The following is a 13,261-nucleotide window of genomic DNA, read 5'->3' on the forward strand; positions in this document are numbered from 1 at the left end:
ATAACTAATCCCAACACAACTTATCACGTCATAACTAATCTCATCATAGCTTGTTTTCAAACCAAATGACTCATTAATTAGTTCCTAATTTATCCTTATTATTAATTATAGTCATTTTTTTATTACTTTTTTCAAGACATTGTATTTATTATATTCAAAGGGTGATATAGTAAAATTACCCTTCTATTTATAAAAAAAATTTCAAATTAAAATCTCTATCAAAATATTCTTTTGTGTACTTTGCCTTTGATTTTTGCAAACTAGCATGGGTTGTATCTGTAAAAATGGAAATTCTCTCTCCGAGCTTAAATGGGATAATTTTTGCTTGGTCTGAACATGATTTCAGCCTCCGTAATTGATCAGGACTCAGGAGTCACTTGAAATAACGCCGACGATTATTTCTTTAATTTGACATCGCCATCACCTTCCAGCGTTTCTCACCCCCGCCGGTCAAGAAGGAGGGGAAGATTTCCGATGGCTAAGGAGGAGAAGATTTCTCCAATCATTTCTATTTTTTATGTGGAGACACGATATAATAAAAGATTAACAAGTAAAAAGACATCAAGAAAAACAAATTGATACAACTAAAAGACATATGTATTTGAATTGTTCATGCTTATTCTTTAACTTTCTCTTTGGACTTGTACTAAAGAGTAATGAATATGTTGATATATGACCTTCATTAAGTAAATAATTTGGTATTCAGGAAATATCGAATACCAAATGGTACTAATGTCTCATATTAAACTCAAACCCAAATACCAAAATTCTAAAATTTTACTTTCAAATACCATATCAAATATCGAATTATCGAATATCAAATTACCAAAATATTTAATTCAATTCAATAATTTAATTTTTGATATTTTATTTATATATTAAAAGCGTTAATAATCACATTTGATGTAACGCGTCAAGTTTTGAATAGATAATAATGTAGTCAATGCTTGCCCCATATCAGATGTGCATAAAGCTGAAAATAATAATGTTACAATAGCTGCATTGATAGCAACTCTTTTAGTTACATGCATACTTGTGCATTTTCAATTAGATAGCTCCAAGAAAAGTACTAATAGAATAAATAGTATAGACGAGAAAAATATCTTTAAACTTGAGATGCTACATATCAAATATTTATATACATCAAATAAATAAATGCATACTATGTATTTATTAATATTTAATAAATAAATAAGAAAAAAATAATTAATTAGCTATATATAATACGTGTGTGTAAGCAGAGAGAGAATTGTTTAATTCTTCGCTTTTACAGAGACTTAAAAAAAAAAAACAAGTTTGTGACATGTTTGAGGGAAAAAAATCCTTTAATAGTCAATCATTCGTGAATTGTCTAATATTTATGAATTTTGAAAGAATAATAGGGTGAATTCACCATATATCTCTCTAAATATATAAAACTATATAAAAAAAAGGAGGAAGTTTGTGATACGTTTACTAGGTGGGGGTGGGGTGGGGGAATCCCTTCGTAGCCAATCATTTATCTTATATTTATAAATTATCAAATGAACAACGAAAATTGAATCCATGTGTTGTGGATTCACGGTATATATATACTCACTTCATTAAATTATTTAATCATTGATAAATTGATAGAGTATGGTTTAATGTAAACATTGGATTTATCACATCGATATTGTCAATTTAGTTGGTTATTTTAAAAAAAATAATACATGAACGATCAATTTAGAATCCATTTGGATTGACTGAAAAAAAAGTAGTTTTTAAGTTTAAAAAAAAAGAAAAATTATTTGTAAAGGTACCTTTTAACGATACTTTTTTACCATTTATAGCAATACTATAATAAATATGCAATATGTATTAAAAGTGAATTATGTATACAATATATTTGTATTATTATAACTATTTTACAATATATTATGTTTGTTTGGTAAGAAATTGACACATTGTGTTAAAATGTGCGATAAAATGGGTGATAAATGTATTATCCATCAATAAAACTTTTATTATATGTGTTTTATAAATTATTCTCTGTAGTATGTATTAAAACTGTATTAAAATTGAACAAGTGAAAAAAAGTGTTATTGCTATAAATGATAATATTTTCTTGAATCCGGAGCCTAAAGGGCAAAAAAAAATTGTCAAAAATTCTAAAAGGGCACATCACTTTTTATTCTAGCCAAAAGGGCAAAATCGCTGCGTCAGCAGCGATTTTCCTCTGACAAAATGACGAAATAGCAGTGATTTCGACTAAAAAAATTTTTTTATTTTTTTTAATTAAAAATCGCTGCCATAGCAGCGATTTTGTTAAATTTTGTTTTTATTATTATTATTAAATATCGCTGCCATTGTAAAAAAAAAAAAAAAAAATTGTTGTGGCAGCGATTTTAAGTCAGAATTTTTTTTTTCCTTTACACATCGCTGCAGGGGGCAGCATTTTTTCATGCCGAGTGCTATTATTTTCATGCCTATTATTACTTATTAATAATATAAAAATAATAAACAAGACGACAGTATACTCAATAAAATTGATGAAGCATGAAGGAAAATTGAATTATATATCATAAATAATAATAAAAGAATATTAAATTAAAAGTAAAAACTTTTTTTTTTTTAAAATTCTTAAACCAAATTCGCTGCTATAGCAGCGATTTTGAAAGAAAAAAAGTTTATTTTTTTTTTGAGAAAATATGCATCGTATTTTTTATTTTTGTTTTGTCAGAAGACCTTTTGGTTAATTTTTTTTTTTGATGTGCCATTTTAGTTTTTTAAAAGAAAAAGCAGCGATCTTTAATTAAAAAAAAATTACAAAATCGCAGCGATTTTTAATTAAAAAAAATATAAAAAATTTTTTACACGAAATCGCTGCTATTTCGTCATTTTGTCAGAGGAAAATCGCTGCTGACGCAGCGATTTTACCCTTTTGGCTAAAATAAAAAGTGATGTGCCATTTTGAAATTTTTGACAATTTTTTTTGCCCTTTAGGCTCCGGACTCATATTTTCTTAATATAGTATATTTATGTAAGTTTTCCAAAAAAAGTCAAACTTAAAATGATTTTTAAGTCAAAAAATAAAAAAAATAAGGAGAGTCTTACTTTATCACTCAGAAATAAGCTACAATAATTAATAATGTATCATACATTTTTTCTTGATTAGAATTCTTACATTCAAATTAATACCATGTGAATCTGATATATACTAATGACTAATCTACATTATGATACATTCATACAAATCACTGATAAATATTCATTTGTCGGTAATTATACATTCATACAAAAATAACACTACATATATCTAATATTTAATAATAACCACAAGATACATTACAGAGGCGAGCATGAACCTTGACTTGTAATACATCCACTGTGAATTGATACGATAGAGAAAAAGAATGGAGAAATATATTGTTTTTGATACTACATCTGGTGTCATTTTATGTGTCAAAGGTTTAGAAAAGGATGCACAAGCTCTTGCTATGGTTGGATCAATAATTGGTGATTCATGTTATATATATCATAATTGAAAGTAACAAATTACATAATTGATTCAAACAATACAGAGGTGAAGGAAAGACAATTGTATAGGGATAAAGCAACGCTCGTCTCTGTAATGTATCGAATCTTCAGATTTTCCTCAACTCATCGATCTTCAAGCTGCAATGGTTGATTCAACATTCACAAAAGAAATATTTTGTCCAACAACTATTTCACCACTTCTGTACCGTTCATAACTCACCTCACTTTTTCAGATTCTTGAATGTCTCAACAAAATAGAGATATTCATGATGTATCAACTCAATTTTTCAATGATTTTGAATCGAAGTTAAAAAGATTTTGACAATTTGAGTGAAGAAATTTGAAATTTGAATTGTTTGAAGCTGTTATGCTTTGAGAGGATTGATTAGCAGTGACAACAATTGCGTGATTTATGAATTTGATATTTAGTGTTACGTTTCTTTTCTTTTTTAAGCGCAACATAAACGATTTTGTTCCTTGTTTTAGAGTAATAGACATATATTTATTATATCAGAATTAATGTATCCGGAGTGTGACTCATATATCCGGAAGGTACAAATTTTAAGAAATTATTATAATTACTAAAAGAGTAGAGATAAAATATAATTTGTTCCTTTTTAAAAAAAAATCAAATCTTAGGTCCTCAGGTGGACCTATTTTATTAATAATCCGCAAAAAACAAACGGAAAACAGGCCCAAACCGCCTGATCCAAAAAACAATGTTTCCTAATTATCTAAAAAAACACTAGACATAGTTAAAGAGTACTCTGTACTCTCCTTCTTCTTCGACGCCTTATGTGATGTTTCTTTTGAGCTGGAATCAACATTTTCAAGCAAGCTCCATCCTTGATTGTTGTTAGAATGTCTCTATCTATCGTCTTCCTTAGCCTCTGGTGAGTCCAGAATTTTCATTTCCTCTCGCCCTGTTTTGTCAGATTTAATATCTTGTTGTCTCCAGGTGGTGGATTGAAATTGAAGCTCACTGTTGACTCTGGACTGTGGTGGTGGGATGTAAGACCCCTCTTTCTGGTGAAGCTTTTGGTAGCTATGGGAACTAGCTAGGTTAGGATCTTGTCTTGGTAGATCAAAGTGTTTTTTTTTCTCTCTCGGCATATAACTATTGGGGTCCCTTTTATGATTCTCTACATATGTTTCTTCTTCCTTCCCCTCCTTTTGCTTTTCTGTTTCATTGGCTGTTTATTCTTCGTGTCCTAATCCTAAGGTTAGGAATTCGAGCCTTGTCCATGTTTATGTGTTTCCTTATATGTGCTGGTAGCTCATAAAAAATGTGATATTCCTTTGTGTCTTGTGTGTCTACAACTTCATTAGCTAATGAATCTGCCACTGTGTTTCCTTCTCTATAGATATGCTTTATGTTTGCTTGTATTAGTTGCATTTGGACCCTTATTCATTCTATCATCTCTTAAGGTCCCATGACACCTTCCATTCCCTCTCAATCATCATTTTCAGTGTAAGGGAATCTGTTTCAATCGTTACTTCCTTTAGATTAATGGACTGACAAAACCCCAAAGCTTCCTTAATAGCCATAGATTTTGCTTCTGTATTTGTGGCTATACCTATTCCTCTGGCTGCTGCATATATCAGATCTCCAAGTAACACAATAATAGTGTAATCTTGGTTTGTATTTCTTCAATAAGTTAACCATGTGAGGCCAATCCTCCTTTCCTATCTTCATCCAAGGGTATAAGCTTTTGAGTAGTTTCCTAATCATGTCTTGTACTTGCCATATCATGTTATTCAAAGACACATTTCCTCCATGCTTGATATTGTTTCTCCTTTTCCATATAATCCACATTATGAATGCTGGCATTGCTCTGTATACTGCCTCCAGCTTTGGTGTTGAGTGAATATTCCACCATGTGTTTATGAGCTGTTTCAGATTCATATAATTTGTTCCTTACACTATCAGATTCTTAAAAATTTTATAATTATTTTCCCTAAAAAGAAAGTCCAAAATGAAAATGTGAATAACATAAAAAATAATGATTTGAATTTGTGTGGCTGCTGGGATTCGAGCCCAAGTCTCCACGGCCACAACGTGGAATTCTCACCACTAAACTACAGCCACAATGATGGGCCATACTGTACGGTAAATTACATAACTCAACAAAGTTGGGAGTGTAGCTCAGATCATAGAACATATGTTAAGAATATACCAATTTCAAAATAAATTATATATGAAACTCATAATTTCTAAATTATACTCAATAAATTTTGTAATAAAAACCTAAACTATACAAATTAAATTAACTTCTGAACCCGCCTTCGATGTGGAAAAATAATTCACTTAATTTCTTTATAGGAAACTGAAATTTATGAGTAAGAACTCTTGTTCCACTTGTAATGTTCCTCACATTAATATCCAAAACTTTTAAAAAATATTTGAAGTCAAACAATTTGTGTTGATAGGACCATATAATAGTATTTTTCGTTTGCTGTTGTGCTTTTAGTTTTAGGATGCTAACTTTTTTTTCTTTTTCTTTTTAGCTTGATGATGAAATTGTTCGTTACTTCAGATTATACGATTTTTGTAATAATGTTAAATCGTTCTCATGTGATCTACAACTTACGAGGCTAAGTTGTGAAAGTAGTCATCCTTACTTGCATTAGAATAAACTGTCTACATCATATCTCTTTATGTACAACTCTTCTTCAAACCCTGCATGAACGCGAGATGCTTTATGCGCTAAACTGTCCCAATATTTTGAAATACAAATAACCAAAATAATATGTTATAAATATTAAACCTTAATATAATATTTCAAAAAATACGTAATAATTTAATGCCTGAATAGGCCAACAGAAATTATAAGAGGCTTTAAAAAATATTTAGAAATAGATTCCCTATTTCGCTTGACAAAACCAAAAAAAACACAATCCGCACCCATCATAAAACAATCACTCTCTACCGTAGATCTCCATATAATCAACGGCTCAAATGCAGATTCGCCTCTCTCACGGATCGATACTAATATCCGTCCGATCATCACTTTAAGCTCCAACACACCAACGGCCACGATTTAAATCATCAGCTATATATATACACAGAACCCTCAAAGCCCCAATCATCAAAATCCAAATCAAGAGCATTTCTTCTCTAAAATTTATTCAGAAAAATGTCAGGCAGAGGTAAAGGAGGCAAAGGATTGGGCAAAGGAGGAGCCAAGAGGCACAGAAAAGTGTTGAGAGACAATATCCAGGGAATTACAAAGCCAGCTATTCGAAGACTCGCTCGTAGAGGTGGTGTGAAGCGTATTTCTGGGTTGATTTACGAAGAGACTCGTGGGGTTTTGAAGATCTTTTTGGAAAATGTGATTCGTGATTCTGTAACTTACACAGAACACGCTAGGAGAAAGACGGTTACTGCTATGGATGTTGTTTATGCACTTAAGAGGCAAGGAAGGACCCTTTACGGATTTGGGGGTTAGGGTTTGTTGGTTTTTTTTTATTTGTGCTTTGATGGTGTAATTCTCTGTTACATATTCATGGAATAGAAATATGCTTTAGTTATTAATTCTGATTCTCTTCGTCTTCTTCACTCTTTGAATGACAATTTAAGCTATTCAGATCTGGATATTTCATTATATGAGAAATTGACAATGTTGAAATTATGAAAAGGATTAACAATGTTAAAGAAAATAAACTGATAATGACAAAGGTCTTAAATTTTAATTCAAAAAAGGTAATGTTCCTTTTGGAACAAAAAAATCAATTAGATTTTAAGCACCACTGTTAATGTTTTGATATATTAGAAAGTATTTATCAATATTAAAATCTATACTAAAAAATATTATGCTTCTATTTATATTAATTGAACTTTTTTGAGTTTTTTTTATTGCTCAAAATAATTGAATTATTTATAGTTCAACATGAATCTGTTTAAGTTCTTTTTCATATTTGTTTTTTTTTTCTTTAATGAAGCTTCATGTAATTTTTAAGATTTAGATTATGTATTTTTAATAAGTATTCTCTTCATTTCACAAAGAATGACCTCCTTTCCCCTTTTTAGTCAATTTCAAAAAAATGACCTATTTCCTTTTTTTGTAATATTTTATTTTTTGTTTTCCATCATGTTTAAGACTATAAGATTAAGGACAATTTTGTATATTTGACATAACTTTAATTTATGATCACAAGATTCAAAAATCTTCTTTAATTTCTTAAACTTTGTGGCAAGTCAAACTAGATCAATCTTTTTTGAAATGGAGAGAGTATGTATTGTCTCATTAATTTAATTAACATAAAATAAAGAGAATATAAAATAAGTTAAAAATTAATCCAAACATGCTTTAAAAAAATGTCTTACATAAATTAAGAGAAAAAATATTTGGAAAAGAAGATGGAAGAGGAGATCATAATGAAGATTTAAATAGCAAACCAACTAAAAGCCACTAACAAATACAGTATACCCATGTATTTCCTTTTGTTTCTATTTATTGGTTTATTTTTTATTTGACATATTTATTACGAAAATAATAATTAATGTAATGAATTTATTAATTAATTCTTATTAATTAGGGATGATAATGGAGTGGGGTGGTTTTAAGACTATGCGGAGCGGGATGAATTTAATATTGTACATGGTGGATTCAAGTGGATTTTTTAAATTAATGCGGGGGGACAAGTTGTGGGTATATATAATTTTATGTGAGTTCAAACTTAATTTCAATTTTTTACATGTTATAAGTGTCCATTTGGATTGATTTATTTTAAGTACTTTTGAGCCAAAATAGTTTTTAAGCAGTTTTGAAATGTTTGAGTAAAGTTAAAAAGTGCTTATAAGCACTTATTTTAAACCCAAAATAACAAAAATAAGTCAAAAGTCATAAGTTAGAAATCCGAACTTATGGCTTTTGACTTATAAGTCATAAGCCAAAAGCCAATCCAAACAAGCCTTAAGAGTGATAGAGTATTATTTATTAAAATAATTTCTTTAAAAACTATTAAAATATTTAAGATAATAAATGAAAAATGGTTCGATAAAAAATTCTTCCTATATTTTAAAAAGAATCACCTACTTTCCTTTTAGTATGTTTTAAAAAGAATGGCTTCTTTTTGTTTTTGGTAATATTTTAATTTCAGCTTTCTACGTGACATATTTAATGCCACAAGATTATATGACTATTTTGTATATTCGATATAACTTTAATTTAGGACAATAAGATTCAAAAGTTTTTTTATTTTCTTAAACTTCGTGTCAAGTCAAACTAGGTCACTCTTTTTGAAACAGAAGGAGTAATACAATTTCTTACATGTTTTCCAAGTGGACTACTAATAAATACTTAACTTTTTAAGTCACTATCCTATTAAATAATAATACTTAATGAAAAAAATCAATTTATTTTATAAATTTTATTTTTAATATCAAACTTAAAAAAGAAAATATTGGAAAAATTATACGGGGAATGTGGGAGTTGGGACAAGTTGAAAATGAAAAAAAGTTGTTATGCAGGGTGGGAAGGAATATTTTGCCGATTGAGCTAAAATCGTCCCCCCCTCCCCCCCATTGCCATCCCTACTATTAATTGATAGAATCTCAAAATCAATTTATTCATTAAAGAAATTCTATCTTTTTCAAAAATATCAACTCTCTAAATAAATTAAGGGTGTAATAGGTAAAAAAAATATTATTTTTTCTTGATTTGTCAAAATTGACAAGTAAAAAGAGATTCAAAAATGTTAAAATTGAACAAGTAAAAAGAGACGGAATAAATAATTCACATAGTGATATTTTCAATACTTGTTCTCAAAAATTAAAATAATTTAAGTGTTGTGAAAACAAATTTTATTCCTTTTGTTCAATTAGAGTTGTCAAAAAGGGTCGGTCCAGTCCTATCCGATCCAAGCCTCGCGGACCAAAAAATTTGAAGGGCTAGGGCGGGCCGGCCCTTCATTTGTAAGGGCCTAAAAATGTTCAATCCAATCCAACCCTAGAAGGACCGAGGGCTAGGGCAGGATAACCTTTTTTTCTTCTTTACTTATATTCTATAACATCAAGAAAATGAGAAGATTTTCAAATCAAATATGACAAATAATGGTGTTGTTTCAATAACACTAGTAAAAAATATAGTGTAATTAACATGTATCTCGCATACCAGATACACGAGCGAGATAAAAGAATGACAAGCAAGATGGGAGGGGGGAGAGGGCGCGAGATTTATCTATGTATTCTAGGTACATACGAATCTACTTGGATATAGTGTATCTAAAACAAATTAACCTAATTTTAGTCCATATATTCCAAGATACATGTATATGAACGTACAAAAATCTGGTAAGATTCATAATATTACAACATAGCGTGTATTTAAGTAATTATATTATATGCTAGTGAGATTATTGTAAGTTACTCTTACATAAAATGTTTTGGTCCATGGGCCGACTCCGATCAAGCCTCAAGGGCAAAATACTTAAATGGGCTGAGCTTATAAGCCATAGTTTTAAATGAGCTTGAAAAATTCTAGGGGTGTACAAAATCGAACCGAAAACCAAACCAAATCGCAAATCGAGAAAAAAAACCCCGACTAGTGGTTGGGTTGACTTGGTTTGGTATTAAAAAAAAAACCCGACTATATTTGGGTTGGTTTGATTTTAACTAGAGGCGAATCCAGGATTTCAAGAAGACGGGTGCACTATTACTTTAAAGATAATATCTAAAATTGTAGGAAAAATGGCCTAATATAGCCCTCAACTTTGTGATTTAAAGTTGACATTCACCTTGTTATGAAAGTGACTTATATATACCCCTAATGTTACACAAATGACTCACCTATACTCTTTACCTCTAACGAATGCAAAAATTAATTAATATAGGGGTATATTTGATCCTTGTCGTATATTTTTTTTTAGATTTTTTTATTCAACGGCTAATTTGAATTTATTATTTTAATGATCAAATTTATTTTTTTTCACTAATTTTATTGTAAAATTTATTATACATGCCCAAAAAAATTATAGATATAAAAACTAAATTTCAATATAGCCACAAAAATAATAACATTTAAATTCCAATATAGCCCAAAAAAAAATTGTTCTAAAATATTTTCTTAATTTTTTCACTTTTTCCATTCACAGTTCTTTCTTTTGATTTAGGTTTTACACTAAAGTGAACGAAAAAATTAAGAAATAAGAATAAGAAACTCAAAAAATGTGTGAAAAAGATCAAATATACCCCTACATAGATTTTTAATAACTAAAATAAAAATAATAAATTTAAAATTATTATTTTTATTTCTGTTAAATTTCCAAAATTTTATAAAGACAATAAATTAGCGAGCTAAAGAGAAGACGTTTAATTGAATTATATTTTTCTTCTATTTTTTTGCCTTGGCTAATTAAAGTTGTAAATGCCATTTCTTTTATTAATTAATATAATAAAATAGACCTTACAAAAAAATGGGCAAATTGAGCGCTGGCTGGATTCGAATCAGCGACTACCAGCTCAATAATAAGCCCTCAGACCAGTGAACCATCTAGTCATTTTAAACATAGGTTCCTTTAGGTAATATTTAATATATTTTTAAGAATTATACAAATGATATATCGAGTTTAGCCGGATGACCACGGATTTCGGTGACTCAAATTTGACACTTAAATTCGCTCCTGGTTTTAACTAGAAAAACCAATCCGAGACCAAACGAACCCGACATTATATATATATTTTTTAAATTTTATTTTATACATAAAAATGTTTACTTTGATATAATTTTTAAATATTTCTTATACTTTTTCATAGTTTTTATCTTTTAATATATTATTTCAAGTTTGAAACTTAGAATTTTGAATGGTTCAATAAAGATTATAGTCCAAAGATGTTGGTAATTATAATAAAGCTTAAATCAAAATCAAATTAATACTAATGAAAAAAGAAAATCAATTCAACACTAAGAATGACAATAATATTGAATATTTGTTCTTTGGTTTTACATTGGATAAGACAATTCAAATACATAATCTAATTTTAATTTCCTTTAATATTTAGTCATGTAATTAATACTTATTAAACTTATATTAGCATGATTTAGTACTTTTAAATTATGATCATTTTCATTATGACTTGTTAATTTGCATTTTGCAATATTTGTTTTACTCAATTTCATTAGTATTATTATTTTGCATATTTTAGTGTCATTACTCATATCATATTATGTGTTATTTTCTTAAGCAACACCTTAGATAGTTGTATTTTGGTATGATTAAAGAAATATTTGAAGTACAAGTAAATTATATGTTTGTATGAATACTTTACCCAAAAAATCCGAAAATCCGAAAAAACCCGAGGTTGAAAAATCTGAGTTTTATTGGTTTGGTTTGGTTTGGTTTATAGATTTAAAAATTTGACACAAATGGTTTGGTTTGATATTCGAAAAACCTCGAACCAACCCGGACATGTACACCCCTAAACAATCCTATCCAACCCTACCCCAATAATGGGTTGGGTTGGTCGTCCCCATGTGCTAAGCCCATTTTGACGGTTCTATGTTCAACAATAGTTGTCCATTAGTGACTTGATACACGTCTTAAGAAGCAATAAATAATAGGGATATTATTATTATTGTTTTATCCTTTGACTTTATTAAATTTAATGTTTTGGAAAACGTGTTAAATGATAAATAATATTCTTTCTGTCCATTTTTAATTGTCATATTGCGTTTTTCGAAGTTAATTTGACTAATTTTCAAAGTTAAATTAGATGACATTAATTTGATAGTTTAAACAAAAAATTAGATATTCAAAAACTATAGAAAGAGTACTATAAATTTCAAGTTTTTACATATTAATATGATGAAAAAATACATTGTAAAATATTAGTCAAAATTATTATCGTTTTTCTCTAAAAAAAGGAAACTATGACAATTAAACGAAGATAATATTTAATAGAAATGATAAAATAAAAGCATCAAATAAATTATCTCTTAATTTTAAATATTGTTGAATAGTAATTATTTTTAATATATTTGACCATTATTATTGAACAGAGGAAATTATAAGGCTTAGTATATTTTTTAGGAATAAGAAATGATAGATAATGTGACCAAGCCAACAAGGTACTTACCTCGTTTCTCTCACCAAAAAAGCACAATCCGCACACTATCACTAAACAATCACTCCTCACCATAGATCTCCATTAAATCAACGGTTCACATACACTCTCCGCCTCTCACGCGGATCGACTCTCATATCCGTCCGATCATCACCTTCATCTCCAACACACTAACGGCCACGATTTAAACCCCAAACAAACCATCAGCTATATATAACCACCAAAATCACAAACCCCCAATCATCAAAATCCAAATCAAGAACATTTCTTCTCTAAAATTTCATCAGAAAAATGTCAGGCAGAGGTAAAGGAGGCAAAGGATTGGGCAAAGGAGGAGCCAAGAGGCACAGGAAAGTATTGAGAGACAATATCCAGGGAATTACAAAGCCGGCTATTCGAAGACTCGCTCGTAGAGGTGGTGTGAAGCGTATTTCTGGGTTGATTTACGAAGAGACTCGTGGGGTTCTGAAGATCTTTTTGGAAAATGTGATTCGTGATTCTGTGACTTACACAGAGCACGCTAGGAGAAAGACGGTTACTGCTATGGATGTTGTTTATGCACTTAAGAGGCAAGGAAGGACCCTTTACGGATTTGGGGGTTAGGGTTTGGTAGTTTTTTTATTTTTTATTTGAGCTTTGATGGTGTAATTCTCTGTTACTAATTCAAGGAATAGAAATTTGCTTATTCTCTTCGTCATC

The 13,261-nt window shown here is 29.3% G+C and overlaps 1 protein-coding gene and 1 non-coding gene across 2 annotated transcripts; one reads left to right on the plus strand and one right to left on the minus strand.

Annotated features, from left to right (window-relative positions):
• Positions 1–5,515: 5,515 nt before the first annotated feature.
• Positions 5,516–5,587, minus strand: TRNAH-GUG (transfer RNA histidine(anticodon GUG)). Its single transcript has one exon. It is a non-coding gene; the product is annotated as a tRNA-His (tRNA).
• A 769-nt stretch (positions 5,588–6,356) lies between these two features.
• LOC102591967 (uncharacterized) lies at positions 6,357–13,261 on the plus strand. The gene is made up of 2 exons (XM_006361148.2): positions 6,357–6,944; positions 12,845–13,261. Exons 1-2 carry the CDS (start codon positions 6,636–6,638, stop codon positions 13,163–13,165), a joined length of 630 nt encoding a protein of 209 aa, XP_006361210.2. The 5' UTR covers positions 6,357–6,635; the 3' UTR covers positions 13,166–13,261.

The sequence above is a fragment of the Solanum tuberosum genome, unplaced genomic scaffold (assembly GCF_000226075.1).
Source record: "Solanum tuberosum cultivar DM 1-3 516 R44 unplaced genomic scaffold, SolTub_3.0 scf00337, whole genome shotgun sequence".
Lineage (NCBI taxonomy): Eukaryota > Viridiplantae > Streptophyta > Magnoliopsida > Solanales > Solanaceae > Solanum > Solanum tuberosum.